This window comes from Nymphaea colorata, chromosome 9 (genome assembly GCF_008831285.2).
Source record: "Nymphaea colorata isolate Beijing-Zhang1983 chromosome 9, ASM883128v2, whole genome shotgun sequence".
In the NCBI taxonomy this organism is placed as follows: domain Eukaryota; kingdom Viridiplantae; phylum Streptophyta; class Magnoliopsida; order Nymphaeales; family Nymphaeaceae; genus Nymphaea; species Nymphaea colorata.
The window spans coordinates 11,782,214-11,810,078 of record NC_045146.1 but is presented as its reverse complement, the minus strand read 5'-3'; the positions used below and the strand labels follow the sequence as shown (position 1 = coordinate 11,810,078).

Sequence of the window (27,865 nt, the reverse complement as noted above, 5' to 3'; positions counted from 1 at the left end):
AGGCACAATACACTTCTGCTCAGGGGATGGAATCCACCTTTCTAGATTGAATTGACTGTTTGTCATGAAGAGTGAGCCATTCTATGTACAACCCTTAGCACGCAGGGAAGAAACGTCTAACATCCTTCGGAGCACTCCTGTGCTCGAATAATAGTTTACATGCCTTCATCGAGGCGAATCGGGACGACCTGTTTGATTGCCCTGGATTTTACCGTGAATTTCGATGTGTGAATCTGAGTCCTTTCTCTGTTGTTGGGATGATCGGGTTAGCTTATTGGTTGACTTGGTCCGCGGGTTGAGATATAAAGAGAGACAGAGATTAGAGCTAATGACTGCTGTGGGCGACCGAATGAGAATGCTGAAAGCAGTACTAAATGCATTTCATGGCATCTTGAAGGAGGGAGAGCGAGGAAGAGAGAGCTTCTTGACTTGGTCCATTGGCATACAGAGAGAGAGAGATTGATTAAATGAAGTCAATGTGCTAAAATATCACCAACTCTCAACGACTGTTGAGAGGAGAACACAGTGGAACGTATTCCATGTGGAGTGCTGCATATTCCATGTGCCGTTCAGAAACTCAGGAGACTCCCGGCACCCGACAGCAAATCCATGTTATCAAAGAGGGAGGAACCAAGGTCAATCAAACCACCAGTACCAAGGGCTAAATCTGCCAGCCGCACGACGGCCCACATACACTTCCCGAATTTTTTCTGCAATGCACGTTAAATCGATGGGTCAGCGTTACATATAGATGAAATTCAGAAGCTATAAGATTCATGTAGTTCCTTTTGCTGTAATCGAAATTCGACCATAACAGAACGAGAGAGTAGAAAAGAAATGCAAGATCTGAAGCATGCATACCCAGGGATCGGATGAAGGAGTTGAGGCGTATGCGGTACTACCACCACCGCCACTATTATAAGGTTGATAGACCTGGCAGACAGCAATGAGATGGTTATAAAATCGAAAGCGAGACATTGAAATTGAAAGCAAAATACGGTTCGGCTGGCATGTCTTTGATGACCACCTGTATTAACGTAGGGGTAATTTGGCTGCGAGGATATTTTGTTCCGTGTCCCATGAATCTAGTGTGTTTTAGTGTTTCATGAACCTTTTTCAATTTGTCCTCAAAAAAATTCATGAGACTCATGAAACAATGTCTACATATATCCTTACTGCCAAACAACCGATTAGAATATAAATTCAGGGGCTAGACTATTTAGGTATAGACGACGTATGCATCGAACAATGTCCAAAGAAGCTCGATGCCCGTGGTGTATACGTGTCTATGGCAAACGGTGACCGAGAGAGAGAGAGAGGAAAGAACGTTCCCTTCTTCCTGAAGGGAAAAAAGAACTTACAGGAGTCGTTGGCAGGTAATATTGAGGGTGAACTTGAAATTGAAGCTGCGCCGCATTCATCGCACAACCTTTTAATGTATCAAAGGACAGAAAATAAAAAGTTAACATCAAGCAGATCCAGCGGGCCGAAAACAAATTCGGAACTCTTAGCTCAACAATTTGCTTCTGAAATTAGACAAGTGGGTGGACGTCGATCAGGAAAAGGTGAGAGTACCTAGATGAGCGTCGAAGTTGTTGCAGACCGTGCAACGGTAGAGCCAGTGAGAGCCACCCAGTTTTCTGCAGATGTCGCAGGTGAATTTCCCACTCAGATAGGGAGGGAAGAACATGAGGGTGGCGAGGTGAGGGGGGCCAGGGAGGTGAGGATGTTGAATGTAGAGATGGGGGGAAATGCCTGCACAGTAAGGGTGGAGGTTGTAAGAGCCGCAGTTGTAACGGAAGCCACTGATCGGAAAGCTGCAGGCATTGCAGAGGTCAGAAGCATGGGTTGGCGGCCTTTGAACGAGGGAGAGGGGTTTGCATGGGTAGGCAGGGTGTCGAACAACGGGGGGAGCCATCCACTCGTATGCGCTTGCCATCGTTTCGGTTAGACCTCTCTCCCTTCCTTGGGATGATCAGAAGGCACTCCTGACTCGCTCAATTTATAGGAGAAGGATCGCCATTAGATTAAGTGCTTGAGCTTTGACTCTGTCCACTGGTCCACACAGACACACTGATAGAGAGAGCTAATTAATCAGTGCGTGTTGTGTGGGTCAGGGAATGAAATCGGAAGGAGCAAAGCATTTCGTTGAATTGGTCCACTGGCAAACACACACAGAGAAACGAGAGAGAGAGAGAGTAACCAATTTAAGTTGCACGAATTAATTGAGTGAGATTTTAAAGTAAGGTGAATTCTTGAAGTTCGGTTCAAAATCATCTTAAGTTAATAAGTGATTGACAAATCCTAATATTCTGTCCATATATTTCCCTCGTTTAAACCGAATAACTTAACCATCGTTCATGACCTATCATAGTCATGCATTTATCAAGTCTACATGTTACCTGGAGACTTCTGTATATCGTTCAAGTAATTCTCTGCTTCTTGTTGGATAAATATTTATGTTGTTTATTCCTAACAAACAAATTTTAGTTGACAATATATATATATATATATTAGAATTCTCATATGTCAGATGTTGCTGGATGCTTAAAAAATTATAAAACTATCATGGAAAGCACGATAGAACAACGGTACATCATAAACCATTGTTAATATTCCTATAATCATTGTTTTATAGTGGTCAATATTAATTTTTTAGTCATGGTCTAGAAATATCCTACATCCTGTGGGTTAGCTAATATACCCTTTTGCATGCCCAACTAGATTTGATGGAGTTTTTTGTACCATGAATTTTGGGGAGATAAGACGGTGGATACTGATTTTAAAAAAGTGAAAATCCAATTGCATTTTTAAGAAACTGAAATACTTCACAAAAGAAATAATGTCTTGATTAAATAAACTGATTTCTTACCTCGTTGATGGGTATTCTCGTCTCCTGAAAATACAACTGGGTTTTCATTTTCTCAACTTAATATTCATTGTTTGATCTCATTAAAGTCCACGGTTCAGAAAATTCTCATCAAGCATAGCATATGAGGGTCTGCACCTGTCCATTTTCACACACACACACACATCCTAGCTAGTTGATAAAGACCCATTTGTAGTCCATGGTCAACCCATTTTTAGGGCTTCTCTTCATAAAGACAATTCGCAAACCATAGCTAGTTGATAGGTTGACCATGTCAAAATGTTACATTTTTCCTAATATTTTTTGTATTTTCATGCTCGGTATTTGGGTGCAGACAATGCGGGATGAGATAACAAAAGTCGAGTTTTAAATGTTATTCTTATGTCATGAGGTCAGGATCACTATCTTAAACTTCTATCAAAAAGGTCTTCATGGCAACAATTTTCATAGTCAGGCAATTTTGCTTTATTTTTTTGCAAAACCTTACTCTCAAAAATGCCAAACTTGTAACATGTAAATCCAGAATGTTTTTGAAGTTTTTTATTAAATAATGAGTATTTTAAACATCTTTTTATTTTTCTTTTTCCTTCACATTTTCTTTTTGTCTGCAGAATTGCTACGACGAGCGAGGCGACGTATATCTACCGATCAGTTGACGACGAGAGGGATTTATGCGATTTACAGGAGCTCTAGGAATGAGACCGAATGGTCCCAATGTGAGAAAGGCGACTCGAGAGACAAAGACACTTGAACTCGCAATTGGCCGACTTCGAACATCACCATCGTTCATTTTCTTGTTTAGTTAAAACCAGTCGACACCTGCCTTAAAAGTCATATAATAATCAATTTAAATATCCTGAAATTCTAAGAGGAAATCAGTATCCAAAGACAAGGTCATGGATCTTCAACAATTGCAATGCCCCATTAAACAAAGCTTGCTGTGGCCAAACATCTCAGCACGTGAATGATCCTTCAGTCTATATCCCGAAGGAAGACACTGAACATTGGATCTGTAATGAGGAGGCTTTTCTTTTTTCTTTTTTTTTCAAGGAGAGAGAGATGATTCTGCGGGCGCCATTTATTTTAGAGATTCCAGTGGACCATGACCCGGTCAGGACTGGATATTTAAAGCATGAACACGACAAATTGTTTTATATATGCATGCATCCGGACCAACTCAAGACCACATATCTAAATGGCCCCATCTGATGGCCGGTAGAGCGCCTGACCAAAATTGGGTTTATAGCAGCTCATTATGCTACTCGCGAATCAAACAAACCGCGTAATCTGGGTGAGCTCAGTAACGTGCAGACACGCAAATATTCTTGCCTTCTAAGCAGCTTTTTAATCATCATTTCTGCAGTTGTTAACAAGCTTTTTTATCTTCTAATCAACTGTTAAAATGTAGTTGCTGCCATACTTGTCCTTTGTGCCGTTCAGACATGCTGTTTCCTCTTTTTTTTTTTTTTTTGTCTTTGACTTTGAGTGGTTGATTCGTTCGAGCAATTATAATATGTTATAAGTAATTCGTTACGTTGTATGCTCATGTATATGGGAAGAACCGTATGCTTGTATTAATTGACAGTGAGGTATCCTTCCATGCATAAATAAGTCCAGGATATAAATCGATCTCATTAGATTCGGCTTCTTAACAAAGTTCATTCAGCTACGAACCTCATTCTCATGTTCCAGAATGCACACTCAAGGGAAGAAATCCTCAGGAAAGAATCCGGTCGGTTTAATTTCCTCACCAGCGCCTGTTTGATAGCTTACGCCGACTGCTATCTTTTAGTTTGATAATCACAACGGCTGCACAAATGGTGTTGTAGAAACCGAAGCATGGCAGCAGGGTTCACAAGCAGAGAGGCTAAGGCCGCGGTGTCGAGCTCAAGAGGAATTAAGGAATTAATCTTGGATAACATGTAAACGGCATTAATTGTTAATCCACTTGGGGCATTATATATAGAACAAAAAATTGAGTGTTTTTTCTATAGTAAAAGGAGAGGATGATTGTGAAGAAAAATGAAAGAACAATGAGATTAGAAAAAAAAAATCAGGGACTGGAGAGCAACAAATATCAAAAAATCAGTCTCAAAAGTACAAACCTTTGGAGCCATTGCTTAGAATACTTCTAACGACAAGGACTGCAGTGCGAAAAAACACATTCGACTTCCAAACGGTGAACAGAAGAACGGATCTCAGGTAAAGGCAAACCCCATCAAGACTAAATAATGACATTAAGGTCAAAATTTTATTGAACAAAATTTCATATGGCTCGGTCTACTTATATCATAACAAGTCCGTAGACATAGATCAAGGCTAAAGGGAGATCATCAGCCTCCAGAAAGATGGAATGGCAAATCGCAAACGACAGGACTCTACATGGGTGACGAGGAATAGCAGGCATGTGACTGGAGTGAAGAAAGTTGCTCATCGTAAGCTCTTCAGATGTCAGCGTGACTCTTGACGACCTGCAAGAGGTGTGTGTATTTAAATTGGAGCTTTAGTTTACGTTCTTTTCAGCTGCTGATGCTAAACGTGCACTTACCTTGTCGGCAATGACCACTCCATCAGGGATTTCCAGTTTCTCCCCACCTTCAGCAATGATGCTCACATTTCCCTGCACGGTTCACAAGAAAATAGTCAGACTTGACATTCTCAATTGCCAATAGGAGAAAGAAAGGCTGTCCCTACTAGAATAGCATGATTGGATGTCAATGTTGTCCTATTGGGCCGGTGGTATCATGCCACTCACTGAAGCTCCAATGGCAGCAACTGATGGTGACCAACTTACAGGTCATTCTCAAAGTTCACAAGAACAAAGGAAGTTGGTAAATACCAGACCACTTGGGTAAGAGACAAAACCCAGACCCATTAAAATTAATTATTAAAATATTTTTTTTTAAATCTAATCTTATAGATATGATCTTAAAAGACATTTGATCAGAAACATATATTAAGTCAAGTCATTTGTTTACGTTAATAGTGTTTTTTTTTTTAATAATAGAAAATGAACAGCTCATATAACATGAAAATCTTGATACTCGAAAGATCAATTTTTTTACAAGAATAACTCGAATTACAACGTGATTTAGATTAAATTAGTGTTTGTAAACATATTAAAAAGTTCACATTTTGTTGTAAAACGTTTTTTAACACAAATTTAAGATTTCTGGTTTTTGTCCCTTACCCAAATTGTCTAGTATTTACCAATTACTCCAAGGACAATTATAAGTTGTGTTCAAATGTTGTCATTTCAGCAGTTATGGGACAAGAATTCCAATACATAGAACACACTGATTCCACCTTAAAACAGACAGAGAGCTGCAGCTTCACATTTTTAATGTATCCAGGGTTGATCAATATCAAGTAAGACACTTGATCAACCATGTCCTAAGTTGCATTCTAGTTGTTTGGTCAAAGAGGAAACTTGTTTATGGTTGATGGGCAGAAATGTTTTAGCTCAGTTAAGTATCATAAAATTTAACTTAAATCATATCTGGACATCCTCAGTTGCTTCAGGGCTCCAGATACTTCTCTGAGTCCTGTTTAGTATCTAAAATTTCCATAATTTCTGCTCTCTGATTAATCGTTCAACATTCCTGTGCAAAGTAATTAATGGTACTATTCAAGGATGCAAAATACATGTTCCATAACGAACTTTCATGGACTGGAAAAGAATATGATATTGCATATTAACCGCAGGAAAGCTAACATCTGTCATTTGAGGAAAAAGTACCTTGACTACCACGTTAGCACCAAACCATACATCACCAGACACCTTTAAACTATCAAGCTCAATGATGCTAGGAATGGTCTTGAATCTTTTCAAAAAGTTCCCAACCTGAAGTAGAAAGTACAACGGAATATTAGACAGAAACAGAAAAAAGAAACGGAAAAGTTCAGCATGCAGTTAAGGCATAAAATCTAAAATAATTACCTTCTTAAATTCTGGCCCTAGCTCAATTGTTGGATTTGCTGGATTTGTTCTTGCCTCATTTCGAGTCACAAAGCCATCAACCACAGTATAAAGATCCGACTACAAGAAAGTGAAGCGCGTGAATAACTACATAGGAAAAAAAACAGAGGAGGGGAAGGGGGGAAGAAGTGGAGGAAGATTGTTTTGGAGCTTCAAAGAGATTCATGGATAACCTGGACAAGTAGCAAATCTGATGTTGCCTTCACTGGAAGGAACCGAGATCTTGGAACATTGACACCAATTGCACGATCAAAGAACTTTTGTTCAAAATAAAAGAGATATGTTTTAGAGTCCAAAAAGGTAGAGAGAGGCCCCTGCAGTTTAAAAAAAATAGACAGTTTATTCATAAAGTGTATACCCGTATCGCTGCTCCAGCTGCTGTTTCTAACTGAAGTACTTTAACTCCATCTACCTCCTGCAGAAACATACCAAGAAACACTTCAAGCCCTAATGTTGCATAGAACAAAACTGTTCTAGAAAATTTTGGACCGTAGCAGGTACCAAAACTACATGGGCACCGACCTTAGGGTTTGGAATGATTTCCATTTTAAGTGCATCAGCTTCAACAAGTCGCTTAATTGCCTTCAGATTCACCCATCTTCAAAAACATAAAAAATAAAAATCAACACTTAAAAAGAAAGAAAATAATCAGATTTGAGATGCAAACAAATTACATCTATAATAAGAATCACATACAGGTTATTGGTATTGAAGATTTTGAACTTTGTTATGGACTTAAATTCGTTGACCTGAACCAAGGATAGCCACTTTGTCAGTATCTTCGCAATATACGATGCAAGAATTTGTCATCAGAAGTCAATGAAGTCATTTGCTAGACCATAAGAAAGTAACTTACATGTTCATCTGGGACCTGAGCAATCTCCAAGAGCTGCAACAAAGAAAATCATCATACAAACAATGAGGCACATTGACATATATGCCAAAATGACAGCATATAAAATGTAAATATCTATCATACAACGAACATGTCTGCTAATTTCAAGTGTATATAGTTGATATGCAATAAATACAAGTGGAAACCAGCATCCGCTGTATGCAGAAAAAAGTAAATGATCCTTAACTAATAAGTAATCTGCTAATTTCAAGTGTATATAGTTGATATGCAACTTTTCAATTAGACAAGAAGGTAACCCTAAAAAAGATATCCTCTCTGAAACTCCAAAAAAGCATCAAAATGCACATATCTTTCAGATGATGGGTTGCCACAGGACTACAACCAGCATTTAGCTGCTAACCATCTTTTGAATGAAAGAATCTGTGGAACAACTTGCACCAGGATATTTGTGTAACGAAACAAAGAATAACTAGTCACGTAGCTATACCCAATTCCCTTGCATAAGGACAAAGCTAGACTAATACCATATATATATATATATATATATATATACAGGCAAGCAGAAACCTAGTCCCTGCTTGCTGATTAGTTGGGAGCATTCCTACGTTGTTATATCTTGCAGAATACTTGGTAAGACTTTGGATTCTAGTTCTTCCTCCAACCAAGAAATGGGGAAAAAAAAAGAGAATTCTAAGCTGAAGTAGCATCTTATGGACTACTTAGATCAAAATTTTCAGATGTATACCCATCCAGAGGTTTGGCATCACCATAAAGAAGTATAATGCCTATAATCTCGGAACTGAATTTGTTGGACAAAATGTACAATGCAAACTTTAGTTGACCAAGGTTGTGATTTCATGTCCATCAATGATGCTTGTGTCCAGACCTAATTTGCTAGACAAAATGTACAACTTCAATGCAAGTTTTAATTTGACAACATTTCTGCACCCTTTACCAATAACAGAACAAATGGCAACTTGCATTGCAGTGACCGCTCCTGACTCTTCATGATTTTCTTGATACCAAAGATCAGGCTTTTTCTTGTGTGCAGGTATAGCACAAAAGTATTCAAAGAAAAAATTATAAGAAAATAAAAGGAATGCTGGGGAAGCAAAAACGAAAGTTTACTAATGCACACCTGAACCCTGCCCTCATAGGAAATAAGCGTACCACCTTTAACATCAGCAAGGGTTTTTGGGGTCACCTACAATTTCAAAGCATGAGTTAAGATAAACATGTAGTCATACAGAAAATGATGAATGATGCTTGTTAGTGGATACCTCCATGCAGTACTCATTCTGGTTCTTTACCAAATGATTGAGGATCTCTGTAATAATTTGTCAAGGTGAACAAGAGTTTGATTTTTATATGCACATATAAGCTGATCAAAAGAAAGTGATGAATAACCAAATAAAAGAAAACAGGTGGGCAAGTTATGATGCAAGCTTAGGATACTTAAGTCAACAACAGCTCCCAAGTTATCAGAGTTGGCAACAAAGACATACTCCTTGCCCTGGTACAAGAGAATGAAAACAAAACAAATGTGCCTTAGAGTTGTAGAATGATGCAACCCACATTTCTCACTGTTGGCAGTGTAGACATAGTGAAAGTTCTCTGCATACCTGTGCCAAAAATGCATCAAGCTTGCCGCTGTTCAGCAAGGAGGGGAAAACATCGCCATGGCCAGGAGGGTACCTGACATTATGTATCAAAAACAAACTCAGAAACATGAACCTGGTCTATTAGAGTCATCCATCCCTTTTCCTCCATGAAGTTTCATGACAAATGCTTGTGAAACTTTTAAAATTAATTGTGTGGAAATTTTACAAGATCAAACTAAACAAGAATACACTATCATGCCAGGGGAACCAGACTAAAAACCAACCTCAACCAGTTACCTCAAATTCCCCTAAGCCAACTTGGAAAGGAAAAAAAAATAGAAAAATGCATAAGTGTAGATCTCCGCTACATTGAAAAGGCATGTCATCCAGCAATAAAGAACTATTTCACAGAACAGTCATGGCAACCATTAATTCCCTCACATGAGAACTGCTAGTACACCAAGCAACAAGGAACCAACAGACCAGTCATGACAACCATTTATATGCCTCAAAATCTTGATGTTCTTCTTGTATTGAAGCCAGAAATCATCAAGTCCATAGAAACATTTTAGATTTTCTGCCTTTATTTTTCAGAATTTTAATTTACCAAGGCTGCTGTTTCCCCATTCTTAAAGGAACAGAAAACATAAATATGAGCTGCAGCGCATCAAGCTTCCACTCCCAAATGAAGCATAGTCTAACCAACTTTAGCAACAGGAGGAAAAGACGGAACCCAATGAAACACAAAATAATGTTCCGCAAAAGCATGACATAGTGTGTATGACAAGGGTTCCAAAACGTGGGTATACTCTATAATATATTTATATCATTATCTTAACACATAAAAGGTCAACTACCAAAAGAATATACAATAAACTCCAAAAATATGGATTTTAAAAATTTCAAAATAAGAATTAAAATCTTATTAAACATATAGTGCTTATATACGAGTGTAAAGGAAAGGAAATTAACAAACACAAATGTAAGCTCAGTTTTACTTTATGACATAAATAACATAAAATATCATTAACAAAATAACCGTAAGTGATATACTCGAAGAAGAATTAATATCCATACAGACAGACTTTACAAAGAGCAACATGGCTCCCCACCAGAATTAAAACGATCAGTGGAGGATGACTGAAGATAGTCCAACAGATCAACCCTCCATCACATACCATTCTTGGGGCATTGCAAATTGGTTCTTTCCAGTAAGTTTATATATGCTGGAAAAGCTAAATTTGACTCAACACTTAGATGGCTTACTAAGAAAAACCAATGCAACATGTAGGTGTTAAGTGTAACCAACTGCTGTTTTCTTTTATGTTTTCTAACTTCCTCATAAAGATAGATATATTGGAAGAAAGAAAAGTATCATAGCTGCAATGACATTGTCTTAATTTTATATTTGTGTCTAATACTTCTATTTAACCTCCACAACCAACTCAAATTTTATGCACTGCAGAGAACTGAAAAGGCTGAACTTTTGGAAGCCATACCATCCATCTTTGCCTGCTTGGCCTTTGCATGGCAATGGAAGAAAATCTTCCACTACAAGGCGAGGATATTGACTCTGAAAAGAACATCATCCAATAAGTTTCATTTTTGCAAGTTAGGAGATGCCATAAAGAGAAATTCTTCATTTAAGATATACCTGATTGAAAGTATGAATCTGAATGTTGGCATTTGTGTATTTCTCCACAATCTGCAAAGAAGACTCAATTATTGAATCCAGTAAAACTAAATATACCTGAAGCATATTGATTCCGACCTATGACCTAAATCATAATGGTAATTCTAAGCACCTTTAGTGTGTCATCATGTGTATTGAAGGAATTCATCAGAACAAGGGGCACATTGCATCCATACTTGTTATTCAAAGACTGCAACAAAGAATCAGCAGAAATCATTCAAGTATTATTTCAAAAAAAAGCTAATTCATGCCCACAAAAAGCAAGCACCGCACAACTGGATACCACGACCCATGAAGATCACACATTACCTCAATTTGCATCACAATCAGATCAAGGAAGGTTAGTCCATTTCGCACTTCAATCACAGACCTGCATACGTGCAAATTTTCAAAAAAGTGGTTACATGGGTGCTGTTAAAGCCGTAAAAAGCAATAGAACTGAACACCAAAGCCTGGTGCAGACGATAAGTGCAAGGAAAGACATAGGCAATCAAAAAAGGAAGTTCGTGGGGAGCTTACTTAGGACCAGTGCACCCCATTGTAGTCCCCAGACCTCCATTAAGTTTCAGAACGACAAGCTTATCGAGAAGCTTCTTGGTTTCTGAAGGACCTGCACATTGTTTGTTCCCAATAACCAGTATCGTTAGCTTTGAATAATGAATATCTTCAAATAAAGATTCCCCTATAACAGCAGGTTGAAATTGAAGGTGCGCAACTTGGATGGGGAAAATCAGTCTTGCGATAAACAAGAAAGAGTTGATCAACTAAGCGGATTCTGCCCAAAGACAGATCGAATGTCATCTATACACCACCAATCCAAAACGTACCACAGAGTCAGCCTCAGTAAAAAAGGCAAAATCCAGACATCCAGCTAGAGCTCTGGTGTTTGTAGATGGAAGTTGATTAAATCTTTTACTGGTTGTTATGACCTTAAACTCAAACTATTTGAAACAAACCAACCATTAAATAGGCCGCCTCAAACCTACACAGTTTGGGGTCAACCTCAAACATCTCAAAATATTTAACACATGAGCAACCTTGTAATGCTCCGTACGAGTAAGAGTCTACCAGATGAATGTATTAGCAGCTAGAAGGAGGCGTGATATTCTTTTCATCACTATGACCAACAAAAGAGGAAAATGCAGAATCCAGATTGAGATTTACCATCAGCAAGAGGTGCTAAGCTGTCATAAGGGACAACCACCTCATCAGTGGGTGTCTGTATCTTCTCCCACTCGATCTGCTGTGCCTCGCCACTGCAAACAACCGGCACGCGCTCATTTCAAAAAATGTATCCATTATCCGGCAATCGAAAGCATAAACCGATAAGAAGCAATGTGGTTATGACAGAAAAAGCATCAGCATCATCACCGAGAAAAACAAATTCCCGATCCGCGACAACCAAAACGAGAACGAGACTTCACCTGAGATAACGTGAAACGAGGCTTAAGAATCCTGACTTCTCGCTCTCGCTGAAACAAACAAGAACAAGTTCCAATCAGATCTAAAACAATTCTGAACAAGGAAGAGACGTAACCGGAAGCTGGAAAATGCAGAGAAGCCGGGGAATGGGAAGCGCTGGTTCACCTGATCTGACCGAGCCCCGCGACTGCAGTTTTAAGGTTCGCGAGCTTCTCAGATGATTCGACGGCAACGGCAGCCATGAACGCCCCTGACGGAGATCACTCCTCGGACAACAAAGTCGGGAACTGGAAAAAGACCGGCAAATCCTGAAAAGACGCTTCAGCAGGGCAGCAACGATGAGGTTGGAGAGATTCCAACGCCCTTTATAGGGCTCCGAGGCTGGGCCCCTCCCACTTCGTCACTGTCCCGCACGAGAGAGAATATTCCGGCGAAATACCCGACGCTTTGCGGAGCTCTGACGCAACCTCGATATCCGACTCGTGTCGTAATGAACGGTTCAGAAAGCAGCGACTTGATGTCCCTTCGTTTTGCTCCCTAGATGATGTGGGCCCGCGTCTAAGTCGCTTACCACGTGTGCGGCGACAATCTGTCTATCGTCTTCATAGGGCTTGTAATAACCGTCGGATGAACGAATTTACCAAAACGCCCTTTCATCCTCTCTCGCGTACCATGTACCTCCTGTTCCAAGACCAAAGAGGTCCAAATGGGTCCGGACACTCCGTTCTCCAAAATGAACAAACAGGATCCAAAAAAGGTCGAGGGCAAGTGACGAAGCCGTCGGACGTGGGAGCACGGTCGATCATTTTTCACTCATGCTCTGTGGGCCGGCCGGAACCAGGTGGGGCTGTTCCAGATGTTGGGAACTCATCTCTGATCTCATGAACAAGAAAAGAAACACTTTAAATTTTTCGCCATTGATAAAAAGACGGCAAGATTTTTAGCGAGTGGAATAAATTGTATATTGAGGCATTTCTTAAAGTAGTTCCAGCCCGTGATGTATTGTATAGTTCCCCGTCGTCGTGTTCTCTCTTTTCAGAAATAGTGCTTGTGCCTTTTTACTTACTCCCGCATCCGAGGCTACCATTTGCAAATGTTCTTCACAGAAAAAATTATCAAACTCATCCACAATTCAGAACTCTCCTTCGCGTGAACACACTGTTTTCCAAAGAGCGGACAAAATATGAGCTACTTTGCCAACATATATATTAAATTTTCATCTATTAAGGCTTTAAGTTGTATATATTAATCTTTCTAACTGGCAATTTTATTTTCTTTTGTTGCAGAGAATATTCAATCTTGACGTCTTCTTCCTTTCACGAATCTCATATCATGGTTGAATTCACCTCGCTTATGAATGATCACTAATATAATATGACGAACGTAATTGCGCATTCATTAAAAAAGCCACCACGCTTAGGTTTTGAAATTCTAGTCAACAATTTGTTTATGCAAAGATGCCGGCACGATACGTTGTCCGTAATTTTCAACCATTTTTTTAGTTTGCAATAAAAAATTTGCATTTTTTCAACAATTTGTTTATGCATGCATTTTTTAGAATCATATAAATCTAAGATAAATAGCCATGCCGTAGAGCAATAACCCAAGAGAAGAACTCTGTACAGATCTAAAGGGGTGCAGTTGTGGACCTGCAAGTTGGAAAGATGTCAAGAATTTGATCTCAAAGTCGTCGTCCCTAATACGATACCGCTTCCTAAACCTGCATTTGCCAATAGAAAAAGACTCGAGTCCCTTCAATCACGATTCTACTTTAATAAATGCACTGTCTCCCGAAAGGCAAACCTCAGATTTTGAATCCCGTCAATCTTGCCTTGTAAGGACAACACCATGAAGCTTTTGCAGTCAAATTTCAAAAACCGGCCTCTTCCCAAAGGCACACAGATAATCGACCATCATTTTTTAATTCAAAGAAGCGATCGGGAGGCAGTATGACAAAAGCAATGCATGACGAGGGAGACCAAAAATCTGTGAATATTCGGTTTATGACTTCAACCTATTATTCTAATGTGGCCTTCACGAACAAATAGAATTATTTGCTCACGTAATAGCCAACCTCATAGGCAATCAACAGAATGTGGTAGCGTTGAAGTTATATTCTTTGCTTATCGAGGCGTCTTCATAATCAATTAAGTTTAATTTACTTTTTCCTAAGGTTTTAATTTACGTAAACTTAAGCAAGAATAAGCGTTGAAAGTAGCCATTCGGGTTTAAGAGAGCTTTGGCATATCTCAACTCGTCCCCTCAACTCAACAGTTCTAGTTCCAGGTCAGAATTAAGATGAACAACTACTTTAACAATTTTAATGAGACTAAATTTTGAAAATGTTATAATTCACGTAACGCGTCCGCGTATAGTCTATCGCCAATCGGATATGAAGACACGGATTTAACATATTTGAATTATGAGAAAAAAGTTGTCCACATATTCGTTGTTTTAAAAAATATATATATTTTATAACTGTTGAAAGTTAGCATGGAGAACTGAGCAATGGTCTGTTCTGGTGCGGCAGACGAACAAAAGCCTTTATTAAGTCTGTAAAAGAAGGGCTTGGGATTTGGTGCATCTGATCTTTCTGTCTCTGCAGCGAGAGATGCCAGGATGCAGCAGATCCGTGAAGCCTAGGAACAAGAGCGTCCATCTCCTCAACTCACTAATCCACATACTGACCACCCACTCAGATATGGACACAACAGTTCTCGTCCCCAGAAAAGGAAAGATCTCGAGCCTCTTCACATTTTTGTTCTCTTCTGGGGAAGGAACGTCCCAGCCTTTGCGACCTTCTTAGTTACAACAACGACGTCTGGCGATTTTTTCTTATAACTTTTTCCGATATCTGTCAATTTTCACTTTCCATTCTGTTTAGTAACCTTTTTCCGATTGATTGTTTGTGTGATTGTCTTTGTGTGATTTTCTATTAGATAGCTACAGATGGTTGCTTTTAGATTATTAGATCTTACATATGAGGATCTTTAAAACCGTCTTTTTTTCTTTTTCTTTTTTGTTTTTCTTTTTTTTTTTTTGATCTCCTTCGCTATGTTTTTCTTCTTCCAATCATCACCACTACGGTTGTTGGTATGCGTGTGTGAAACCCTCAACAGTCGCTGAGGGTTTCAAGTATATGTCTCTAAAATTCTCAATGTTTGTCACTAAGACTGTGTTTGATAGTTTGGATCTTAAATTCGATTCAGAATAAAAAAAGTGTGTTTTGAGATTAAAGATTTCAGTAGTATGAATTTTAAATCCATGCTTGAATTTAAGATCAATTGGGGGATGGTTTGATCTTAAATCCATGGATTTGAAATTCTAAGTTCTCAGATCGCCGTGGATTTTAAATCGAAAGTAAACAAACTCAACCTGGTTTCTACAATGAACGGTTCTACAGGACTGTCTTTCTCTCCAATGCCTTTGATCAGAAGTCATGTTAAATCTCTCAACAGTAGATGCACATGGGAGGTAGAGCGTCAGCTGGTTACCGCTAGCCGTGCTACTACTTCTCACCATGGTTTTCTATGCAGATCACATATCCGTGCGCGACATCGGGCCTCTCCCTTAAAAACCATGGATTTCATGTCTGTTGAGGATTTGAAATCCACGGTTTGAAAGTCCCTAGTTTGTTAAAACTGTGGATTTACTGGCAGATCGAGCCCTGTCAGGTCTTAAACCTGAGGCTAGCAAATAAAAAAGAAAATTAAGTTAATTGAATTAGAGCGAGTTTGACCTTGTTCTAGAAAAATGAAAACAAACACGATAGCGGGATCGGGCGTCCGCTCGTTCCAGCAGTAGAACGCATTTTCCTGGGGGGTTCGACACGTAACAATGGACAGTCGGTCCGGTCCGTCTTCATTTTTAAGAACAAAGCACAACCTTGGGTCTTTCGTTACAATTTTGGGAATTAAGTAGACACTTATGCAATATTCCTCGTGCTAAACCCCCCATGAAGAATCATTTGACAATAGTAACAATAATATACTGTTCCATATATCTGCTCTAAAAATTAAGATAAATTCATTAAACACTATAATACATTGAAGAACTGTTAACCATTGTCATTAATGTCATCCTTTTATATATTCGTATGTTTTTAAATTTTTTAGGGCACATAATGTAATTTTTATATTAAACTCTTGCAATGTAAAAAAGGAGGAGGAAAAGACAACATTCTTTCTTGTAGTTAGATCTCAAAAAGAAAAGGAAGGAAAGAATTAACTATCTCAGCCATCAACATAACAAGATTTTTACCAAACTTTGTATCTCTCTCTCTCTCTCTATACGTGTGTGTGTGTGTGTGTGCATGGATGTGTGTAAAGACGCGTGTTTGTGTGTGAGACAAATTCTCTTTGAGAGGTGCGCCTCTCTTTCCGCCCAAGAAACTCACAGCGGCCCTTCATGCGAAGGATCACATAGTGGCGGCGCAACTACAAAACTGAGAACTCCATTAAAGAGTTTCTTCTGCTAGACAACCATAAAGTTGTGGCAGTTCGAATCCTGGCGTACTTCTGTCTTGCTCCAGTTTGTTCATTTTCTTCCTTGCATGTGCTACAGAAACACAGTTGAGTTTGAATTCTTTTCACAGCGCTAGTTTCCTATGGAATTTAAGCAAGAAAATAAAACTCGTGCGTTTCCTTTATTCGATCAAACCTTGAGCGCGTGTTCATGTAAAATTTTCTACATGTATATCGACAATCCCAGTTTGCTCATGTCACTTCACTATAACACAAAATGGTTCTCTAACTTGACATAGAAAATCTGTTGAAGCTGTCAAGGTGAGAGTACTTGAAGCAGTAATTAGGCCTGGGCATTGGGCCGGGCCGGCCCGATCCGGCCCGGTCCTGCCCCTTTCCCCGCCCTCCCGTCGCGCTCTGAGAGTCTAATGGAGGAGGAGGAGGAGGGGGAGGGAGACGGAGGAGGAGGGAGAGGGAGATGGGGAATGGGAGCAGAGAGGGAAAGGGGGAGCGGGAGCAGGAGCATAGAGGGAGAGGGGGAGCATAGAGGGAGAAGGGAGAGCGGAGGGGCAGCGGGAGGGAGAGCGGGGAGTCAGGAGTGGAGTGGAGAGGGAGAGGGAGGGAGAGCATGAGCCGGGCTGGGCCAGGCCGCCGCCGGGCCGGCCTATCGGGTCCGGCCCGGGCCAGGTTTTCCCCGGCCTGGACCCGGGTCCGATCGGGCTGGGCCCAGCCCGTTGCCAGTTTCTTACTGCTTACTGCCAACTTTTGAGTTGCTTGGTTGCATATCTCACTGGACCATATCGAACCATCATCCAACACATTGGAGCGATCGAAGATTATTAACCCATTGGAGCGATCGAAGATTATTAACCAGTTGATTCTTTCTCTTTTAGGTCGGTTACCGAGAGCGTCTCCATCTGAAAGTCTTGAACTTCTGACTACAATTGCTTAAGACCATTAGGAAGAAGAAAGAGATCTGGGATGTCCAGAAAATTCTCGATCCAAATTCCGGTTGTGAATCAGATCCTGCAGGCTGAAACCATGCTTGAAACCGAGTTTTTAGCATTAAAGTTTGTATCGTCCAAATGTGCAGTCGAGACCTTTGAGGGCCTCGTGATACAAATCCACGATCTAGACATTCGAACATCAGATTGACCATTTCTTTCTGACATTGTTTCTATAACCTCTTTGCTATGTTTAGGCATAACATATCATGCACGTTTATGATTATTCTAGCTCAATTGGGACCAATTAAATTTGATCAAAATTAATTATAAACTGTTATGGGTAGAGTTGGAGAGCTGGTCTTATAGGTCCAGATCATGTAAGCAAGCATTTTAATACAATTTCATGGCCAAATCACATTAAGTCTTATTGAACTTATTCTACCGCACAGAACAATGGCATAAAAGGGCAGCTTTTCTACAGTGTTTTACTACGACATAACTATTTTATTGATCTTTTCAGGTTTTCCATGTACCGATATATTTCAAAAAGATTTTTAGGGAAAAGAAAATAAAAAGTATGTCAAGACTAATTACTCATCAATGAGATTTGGGGGCTACATGGCGTTTGTGTGGACGCAAACTGGCCTTAATTAGAGAGTGAGTCAGATCTGGACCATATTCAACTGCAGCTAAAATTGCAGTCACCTTTTGTTCGTACCAAATATGAAATGGAACTTGTGTACATGTATTCGATTCGATCATTCGTAGATGCTGGCCCATGCATTTATTTGGACAAAGGTTTTGAACGTAGGTACAAGTATGAATACTTTTTTTGTGTGTATATGATCGATCTAGTTAGATGCAGTGAAATAAAACGCATAGGCTACCCCCGTCATGAAGAGGATCTGGTTTCATATGTGGGAAATTTATCTTCATGTTTTCACACTTTGAGTGCATGTAATTGTGCCTTTAGCCCCTTTCATTTGTCAATTGTGTATAGATACCAATCTTTTTTGGTGACGGACTCGCAAAATCTCCAAGGGACTCAGCATAGTTGGTCTAAACGGTGAAAGTCGCATTGGCAATTTGATTTTTTGTGGGCATTAAGTTCCAGTACTGCAAACTCGCGTTGCTAAGCACAAAACTCTAGTTGATGGGTGTACCATCAAAGTTCTGAAGCAGCTTTGGACTCAAACGGCAGAGGAAAGAAAGGAGGAGTGTTCGGCCTCTCACTCAGGCGGGAGGGTTTCCAGATTATCATATCATGCAGGTGATCTGAGCCAAACCCGTCTAATACCGTTCTTAATAGGATCAGTACGTATTGGATAGGGTTACAGACGGGTCCGATCTGGTACTGGCATTTTATCCTTTTAGCGATAAGCACTAAGCTTCCGGTTTATTTGGCTTGTCCAGATCTGAACCATGGAATCACCGGAATAGTAGGGCACAGATCACATAATGGACTAAGGGTTTGTCCTGTCTCTTGGCAGCTTGTTATGAAGAGGAATAGATTATTACTTTGGGGAACATGGAGTTTGGATTACTGCTTATGAAGACAAGGCCAAGATACTAACAGGATGTTGAAATTGTTCTATTCTCAACGATCATGTCATGCCCACCCAATGTGGTTTCTCAAAGGTCCCTCTTTCTCCTGGATCCTTCTTCCAGAGAAAAATCAAATCCAGTGTGGGGCTTTGAGAAATGGTGAACTACAGTACAGGAAATTAAGGAGAAAATTTATGAAATGAATTAAAAGATGTAGTGAAATTCTTTAGATTATATTGCATTAGATCCAGTTTTGTACATTTATTTTAGTTTCGTGTTGCAGAAAAGAATGATGGCCATGAGAATCGGGCTGCCGTTCTCTGTATCAAGTCATTTGCAATTTTAAAGTGTAATATTTGAGGATAGAATGGCTTCTCAGGTGCCACCAATTTTTTCTTTTTTCTTTTTTTTTTTTCCTTAAATTGGGGTGAAAAAAAAATAGCAACGTACAGCTTTGATTTTTTAAAGTTTAGACAGATTCGGCGTTTTATCAAACTTGGCATAACTATACATTTTTCATAATTGTTCATAAGGTTCAGGTGAATCACTGGAAATATATTCTTTAAGTTCCATAATTGTTGCTATCTTTTTCTTTTTCTGCCGTGACAGCCTCAATGTATGAAAGTGCACATCGGCAGCTCTAAGTGAAAGAACATCTTTCAATAGATTTTTATGAAAGGTTTGATCTTTTTAGACCCGGAGTTGGTATATATAAATACCAAGCTATATTGTTCTGTGGAATTTTTGTATATGACATACAACACTCGACTAGCTTTTATTTATTTTGGCAAATGGTGAGTCAAACATCATTTTTTCACTGCTCCTCATGTATACAATTGAATGATCCTCTGTTCCTACGATTCAGATGGTTAGAATCATTTTAGCCAATTTTTCTCCGAAAAACACTCCATAAAAATGTTTTTTTTTTTAAATGAAAAAAAAACCGTTTTTTTCCATTAAAAAATCAAAAAATGAATTTTTCGCTTTTTTGCATTTTTCTCATTATTTTTACGTTATTTTTGCTTTAAAGTTAAAGTTAAATGATTTATTTTTATTCTTCCATTACGATTAGAATATGGCTTTCGAAGTTTAGTTTTTTCATTGTAAGCAGGTTACTGTAAAATGAAGGAATATTATCTTATTGACCAGCTAAAGGGCATGTTTTGATTGCCAGATTAAGTGTTCCCTCGCTGTAATTTCACCAAGGTGATGTTTGATTAACTTGGCATGTGGAGGACAACTACTATACCCCAAAAAAAAGAAAAAAAGTCATCCAAACAATCGAACATGTTGAGGAAAGTAAAAGTTCTGCTGACAAAGCTAAATGTGAAGGGCGGTGACTCGGCATGCCTTATTATAAGCATAGTTAACGACGCATAAACTCTTGGAGCCATGTCTCTATGGAGATGAGGTGTATCGTTTATCCATTCGTTGTTATCTTGTATTTTTATTTCTCTTGCGTCGTTATCGCATTTGTAATACTTCTTATCATGCAACGTGTTCCTCTCTAAAATAAATAGACGTCTCATCTTATACTGGCAGAACACGCACTCGCGAAGTCTCAAGGCTTTTTCCACAAAAAGCGAAGCTCATGGTGGGGGGCTTCCCACAACACGCACTTGCACAGAACATGGGCTAATAATGAGTGCCATCGATATGTAATGCAATTGTGTCCAATATTTCACATGTAAAGGGCTGTAATATTAATGAAGATGACTAAAAACCTTCTTCAAGTTCATAATTCCCTATAGTATTATTGATGAAGATGACTCCCTACTTTTCATCTTTCATTTATGAAAGAGTCTTGATTGTGTTAGCTGGGCAGACATTGGGCCCTGCCTGACTCATAAGATCCCAACAAAGGACTATTTCTGGTGTTGGCAATATCCTGAACATGTAGTAACATCGCTACCTTTAGTTACATTTTATGATTCAATCTTCCTTTTTTCTCTTTCTGTTGTTGTTCATGATGTGAACTAATATTCTGGTCCATCAATATTAACCCCAGATGGGGAATTGGAGTGGCTGCATTCTATAGAGCACACGAACTTAAGATCTTTGAGACAAAGAGAGATCCGATTAAGTTAGAGTTGTTGAATCCTAGACCTGGACCTGAGTCTGACCCACTTAAGTGCATCCCTTTATCCAGAAACGTAACTCAGTGGGAGGAAGGCCAGAAATCGAAACTTGGAGCATTTATTGGCACGGTTGGAGGGTTCGGCTCCAGCTTCTGTAATTACAAGAAACGCAACTTGGTGGATCAAGATCTGGATTTATATTAATAGAGCAAAGCCAGCTGCTGATCCCTGGGACACTTGAAAATGGTTCCAGTCTTAATTGGCAATGGTTCTGGGTCCAGATCTTATTGGATCTTTTTTTATGTTCAATAAGAATGTTCCGATCTGTGATGCCTATCAGAACCTTTTATTTAGCATATGGATGGCTCGTATGTCCAGGTTACTAGCTTTAGATCGGACCCAATATCTGTTGTTGAGATCTGGTATTGTTTTGGTAACGAGACATTAGAAAAGCTTCGTCTCGTACAAATCCCAAGATCCGGTGCAGGTATAGTATCTCGAAGCAGATATATCGAGTTTTGGACCACTAAATGCACAAAAGATAATGATCTCAAGGCATCTGATCTGAGTGGTTCAATTATTGATCTAAATTTCAGTTCCTACTAATTTCGTTTATAACATAACCGAATTTGTTTTTAATTCAAAATTTTATTATTAAACATCGAAATACTTGCATTAAAAGTAAAGAAAAAGGCAAAGAACTTGTTTGTTTGCCAACAAAAAAATCATGAACATAAAATAAATTATTTGAAGTAGTTGAAATAGACGGGCATTACTACTTAAGCTGGAGCGAAATGCATTCTATTATAATATATCAGTCGTATCTGATTACTTTCCCGCTGCTGATTGCTTAAATTCATCTGCCAAAAAGAGAAGGCCCTTTTTTCAGGTTTCCATCACATCGGCGAAGACCTATATTCGATCAAAGCGCAATGTGGTGCCCACCCCCACCCAGGCAAGTATCTCGCGTAATAATTATCTTTAAAAATAAATAAATAAAACTTACTTACCGATCCATTCCGCCACGAATTAAATCGGATCCAAGTCCATCGATTCCGGAAGGAAGGTGCCACGAAGTACGAATCCCAAATCCAAAGAGCCCGCCCCGAATCCACGCACGATACGCTCCGGGTGACAGCTGCGAGCTCTCTCTCTCTCTCTCCCAAAGCGTCAAAAAAAAATTGCGTAGCCAATCGACGGCCACACGTCGACGCCTGCCCAGAGAGAAAATTAGGTGAGGACAAAACCGTCATTCGACGACCAACCACTTGTCATCGAAGATGTGGCCACGAAATTTTGGGGGGAAGAAAGGGCAGACGACTAATAAAGAAAAAATTCTGACGGAAAGAAAAGAAAAGGTGGACCATAAGAAGATGAAGAAGGAAGGCCAGATATTTTAATAAACGGAGGACAGAAAATTGTCCGGAAATTCGAGTGGCGGAGAGGCCTTCACTTCAGCCTCCGCGCTTTAATTAAAAGAAAAGAAAAAAAATCTGACGTGGCCAAAAAGTGCAGAAAGTCTGCCCTCCTTCCCCTTTTGATCCAAATCTCGTGGCTCTCCGCCCTCCCCCCTTCTCTTTGTGCGCCCCTAGATATTTTCCCCCTCCACAGCCTCTCGCTTTTCGCCTTATTACCCCTTCTGTCCCCTCCATCGGCTTCCCCTGTCGGACCCGGATCAGGGCAGAGAACCCGAAAACTTTACCCGTCTTTGAGACCGGATCGGATAAAAAGATCCAACCCAAGTCAAAGTTTTGCATGGTGAAACTGCTAAATCGATCTAGTATTTGGATATGGATATGACATGCTACGGGATCCAACCCGAAGGAGGTTGGTTGGCGGACTCGACCCGTTCGTTCTCTTTCTCGCCGCGGGCGGGATTGCGAGCTCGCGCCCACAAATTTGGCGCTTGTGGGAGGACCCACGAGGTAACGCCACGTGTCGGTGGTATTGTCCAACAGCAGCCACAAGACCGCCGAATTCTCTCGAACCCCGGAAAAAAGGGCCTGCCGACGTGGCGCACTCCTTTCTCATCCCCCCTTCATCTTTCCTTCTCCTCCTGCTTTTCTTCTTTGAGGCTCTTTCTGTCTCTCTCGTTCTGTTTTTCTCGCTCTCGCGATGCTTTTTCTCGGTGATCGGAGGGCTCGCTCCAGTGTTTGTGGCTGTGAATCGAGGGGAACTTGAGGTACTTTTCCTTCTCTTCCACTCATCCAGCTACTCTCCTGTCGTTGGGAGGTCTTCCTGGCGGTTGATTGTTTTCGAGAGGGAAGCTTTTTTTTTCTCTCCTCTCCCTCTTCCCGAGAATCGGAACCTCTCCTCCTCTCGATTTTTCGCTCTTTGAAGGTGTGGCTCCGGCGATCCCTGAGGAGTAGCGCCCTCGCTTTTCTTCGGTGATCCTTTTGAGCTGCTGGTTTTTGCCGACCGGTGGGAGCGCGTTTTCGGTGGACCCGTGTTTCTGGGAGGCGTTCCGTTCCGGAGTTGATACCGTGAGCTTCTCTTGGGGGTTTGTTTTTGCTGGGTTGTACTAGTGGGTGTTTGTGAACCTTTTTGAGTTTCGGTGTTTCTATTTGGCGAAAGGAGGTGCTGTACCGAGATTTTTTGCTCATCTTGGAGCTTACTTTTTTGGTTCTTTTGGGATTTCGTCTTTGGTGCATGTGCTTTGAATTTCTTTTCGTGGAGCTGTACTGTGTGGGAATCTGTGGTGCGGATGTTCTCTGACGGCAGGCTCGAAGTGTTTCCAAACGAAATTTGATCATTTTAGAGAATTTTCATCTTGGGTGGTCTTCTGAGAGTGAATTTGCTACTTTGGAGCGTGGTTCGTGCTTTTGATGTTTTTGAAATCCTCTGTGTTTGATTTGGTCGTTGTTGGGGTGCGTTCCGTTGTAAAGCTTCAGGCAGCAAGAAGAAAAAAGCAAAAAGAAGAAAAAAGGAAAACCCTCCTCGTAGATTGCTGTTATTGTGCATTATTGTCGTCGAATTTTTTGCAAGAAGAGGAAGTGTTGCAAATTTGGTGTTTTGATTGAGATCTTGGCTTCGTCTTCTTCGTTCCTTCTTTTAAAAGTTTTCTGAAGGCACAGTGGATTGTTCGTGAAGAGAGATTTTAGCAAAATCAGAGGAGTTGGACATTTGAAAAGAAATTCAGCTCAAACAGGGAATTTTTTTGGATCGTGTGCTCCATTTTGGAGGAAGGTCATTCTGCGAATTCCAACAGAAGAGTTGAATTGGCTATCTAGCGCTGGTTCGAGAACTTTCTCTCGGAAATATAGTTTCTGAGACAAAATCTGGATTAATGTTCTGACGCCGAAGCTTTTATTTGGATACTTGCACCTTTAAGTAGGAGCAGGTTCACCGAGATCTGCTTTTTGGGGATTTGGTAGATAAAAGACTACGGCTTGGATTCTGCAAATATGGGAGTCCAGGTATCCGGTCCTTCCCTTTTACTATCGTGCGCTACTGATTGATGTTTCTTTCCTTCTTTTCTATCTTGTTATCAAGAACAATATTTGGATGATGAGGCTTTTGCTGAAATTTCATGTCATTGAAGGGGAGCCGTAATACGTCCCTTAAGTCATTCAGTGACTGAAACTGATCTCAGGCTCATGGAGATTAGTTTGGCTCTGGCCCAAGCCAGTCCTGTCTCAATGAGCCGCCCCAGATTTCTCTACCACAGGCGGGTAGCTCAGGGGCCAGGCTTATTCTATGGCGCCTGCCTGTTAATTGAAACAGCCTATACCTTTTCATCCAAGTCGAAGTAAATTCTCTGTCTTGTAGGGGCTTATGGTTGCCTGTCTAGAAGCTAGAAATTCTGTATAATGGAGTTTGATGGCCTTTGTTTTAATGCAGGAAAACAGTTTCGCCATATGTTCAGCAACGAGTGACGCATCTAGCAAAAGTTTGCTTCCTGAAGTTAGTATACCACTATCAATAAGTGCGGTTCAGCCAGGGGAGATTGATTCACAGGGAGATGACCAAGTACCTAAGGTTTGGATCTTGCAGAATTCTTGTGATGCCTTTCATTGTTTTATCGGCAAGTTTCTTCGCTGTTGAGGTCGTATTTCTTGTATCTACATCTGACAGTGTTTGATCTGAACGACCAGGTGAGGAAACCTTATACAATCACCAAACAACGTGAGAGGTGGACAGAGGATGAGCATAAGAAATTTTTGGAGGCTCTAAAGTTGTATGGTCGGGCCTGGAGAAAAATAGAAGGTAGTCCTCAGTCTCTCAGGCTTATGCATGGTGCAATTTTTTTATCCATTTCTAAATTAGAAAGATTCAATTGCAGAGCACATAGGAACAAAGACTGCTGTTCAAATTCGAAGCCATGCTCAGAAATTCTTCACCAAGGTCTAATGCCCTAACAATTATTGTCTGCTTCGCTGTATAGTGAAATACAAAAGATCTTCTTGATGTTTTATCGTGTGAGTCTAGGACTGAAAAAAAAAAAGGCAAGAACGGGTCTCTGTGCCTGTCACTTGTTAAGTGAGTCTCACTTCATTAGCATGTTTCTTAATGCATCTTTTTCCTCCAACAACAGGTTGTTCGCGAGACAGCCAGCAATGGGGCAGGCTCTTCTAACGCCATAGAGATTCCTCCTCCTAGGCCAAAAAGAAAGCCCGCACACCCATATCCTCGCAAATTAACAAACATATGCAAGAAGGAGTTGTCAGTTGTCCTCCCGGAAAACAGGTACCCGTCAGTCCCATCAGCCATGGGATCAAGTGCGACGTTTTCGTCAGTCATCCAACAAGAAAACGGGTCTCCATTATCAGCGTCATCTGCAACTGGTTTTGACCCGAATGAATCTAACCAAGTGAATTGTCAGTCACCTGTTTCATCTGTTGAGGGCTCAAATCCACCATCCTCGGTGCTTTCTGAACAAGAAAATGGGTTTCCTTCATCATCTTCATCATCTGCCAATTTTAGTCCTTTGGGCCCGTCTGTTCATGGTGAATACAACGGATCTTCTTCACCAGCTCCTAAGTCTAATGAATCAAGCTCGCAGGATCAACCGTCCACGGTACTCACCACATGCATGCAGTTTTCCAATTTTGATTTTGTTTATTTTTCAGCCTGCAATCATGAATTAATTTCCCTTTTTTTTTTCTATAACGATTTCCAGAATGTGGATTCGGGCACTTCTAATGCAACGGAAGTAGTAGTGCCGCCGATGGAAATTTATGATGGATGTGCCAGCAAAAGATTGTCGTCGGAAACTAAAGCAACAAGCCTTAAACTTTTTGGCAAGACGGTCTTTGTTACCGACGGTCAGCGCCCTTCTGCCACCGCAACCACACCAAGCATGACAGAAGACCAAAAATCATCAGCTTCTGCTTTCGGGAAAGAAGATTCTGCGGAGAATTCCACCAGGGATGAAAATTTTCAAACTGAAACCCATTTGACTTGCCAGCCCCAAATTCCTCTTGAAAAATCATCACTACTGCAGGACCCTGTAAAAGATTCTTCGTGCAAAAGCACCTGGAACTTAATGCATTCTGACGTTCCACGAATGTTTTACTGCTTGCAATATCCACAGAAGGACCCGAACCTCGACGGGGTGGCTGTTGCTCCACGGTGGGCTGTATATGGAAACTTCCCCTTCTTTATGCAGTCCTCCGCTCCAAATGATCCAAGTAATCCAACCGATGCTGGGATGCCCTGTGGAACAGGAGGCGTTGCCAACCTTAATCTGGGCGGCGCACCCCGCCACTCGGCGATGTCTGCAGTGGACAACAACAATAAGGAGACAGGTTCTCCAGCAGGTTCAGGGACATCTTCGGCAAGCGAACGTTGCGCCGTGGAGGACCGTTTCAGTTTCTCCAATGAGGGGAAATTTGGTTGTCGAAATTCTGGTTTGTTTAATCGAATAAGAAGCAGCGGAAAGGGGTTTGTCCCATACAGAAGGTGCATTGCGGAGACGGGCACCGAAGAAATGCCACCCCTCGATGGCAACAAGGAAGAGAAACGAATCCGGCTGTGCCTGTAGAGTATTGGACCTGTGGCTTGCGAATATGCATCTCTCCTTTTCCATGGTCTGATGCTAATTTTGTTAGAGGCAGCAGCAACGATCGGTGGGGAGGATGATTTGGAGAAAAAAGAGCAAAAAAGACTGTTCGGCGGACGAACTTTGTCAGTTTTGTTTTTGTTTCCCTATTTCTCCTCTCCAAGTGTAAAGGGTTCAACGATCTTTTTGTTGCCCTCAGCTTAGCCCGTCATGTAACATTGTAACCTTCTTCCATTATGTATCTTCGAATAATTCAATTTTGCTGAACACATTGCCTCAAACTTCGTCGGTGGCCATGTAATGAGTGGACTGATTGCTCTCTCTCACTCTCCCCCTCCTGAAAGAGCAGTATCTTCCAATCTGCGGAAGGCTTTAATAAGAAGTGCAAGTGTTGTTTTTTTAAATTGCCAA

General features: G+C 40.5%; 3 protein-coding genes across 3 annotated transcripts; 1 reads left to right on the top strand and 2 right to left on the bottom strand.

Annotated features, from left to right (window-relative positions):
* Nucleotides 1-107: 107 nt before the first annotated feature.
* On the bottom strand, nt 108-1,947 carry LOC116261359 (uncharacterized). Its single transcript, XM_031640083.2, has 4 exons — nt 1,576-1,947; nt 1,362-1,429; nt 862-933; nt 108-710 (listed from the first exon to the last, which is right to left on the bottom strand). Exons 1-4 carry the CDS (start codon nt 1,937-1,939, stop codon nt 570-572), a joined length of 645 nt encoding a protein of 214 aa, XP_031495943.1. The 5' UTR covers nt 1,940-1,947; the 3' UTR covers nt 108-569.
* Nucleotides 1,948-5,072: 3,125 nt separating this feature from the next.
* Nucleotides 5,073-12,893, bottom strand: LOC116261202 (UTP--glucose-1-phosphate uridylyltransferase). The gene is made up of 21 exons (XM_031639840.2): nt 12,586-12,893; nt 12,423-12,470; nt 12,163-12,254; nt 11,518-11,608; nt 11,308-11,368; nt 11,111-11,188; nt 10,960-11,010; nt 10,805-10,878; nt 9,327-9,399; nt 9,160-9,217; nt 8,985-9,031; nt 8,843-8,908; nt 7,705-7,737; nt 7,545-7,597; nt 7,371-7,446; nt 7,207-7,263; nt 7,022-7,105; nt 6,810-6,908; nt 6,609-6,713; nt 5,418-5,489; nt 5,073-5,340 (listed from the first exon to the last, which is right to left on the bottom strand). Exons 1-21 carry the CDS (start codon nt 12,660-12,662, stop codon nt 5,314-5,316), a joined length of 1,422 nt encoding a protein of 473 aa, XP_031495700.1. The 5' UTR covers nt 12,663-12,893; the 3' UTR covers nt 5,073-5,313.
* Nucleotides 12,894-23,503: 10,610 nt separating this feature from the next.
* On the top strand, nt 23,504-27,865 carry LOC116260754 (flocculation protein FLO11-like). The gene is made up of 6 exons (XM_031639211.2): nt 23,504-24,869; nt 25,294-25,431; nt 25,548-25,659; nt 25,736-25,797; nt 25,988-26,470; nt 26,573-27,865. The coding sequence occupies exons 1-6, from the start codon at nt 24,858-24,860 to the stop codon at nt 27,434-27,436; spliced, it is 1,671 nt and encodes a 556-aa protein (XP_031495071.1). The 5' UTR covers nt 23,504-24,857; the 3' UTR covers nt 27,437-27,865.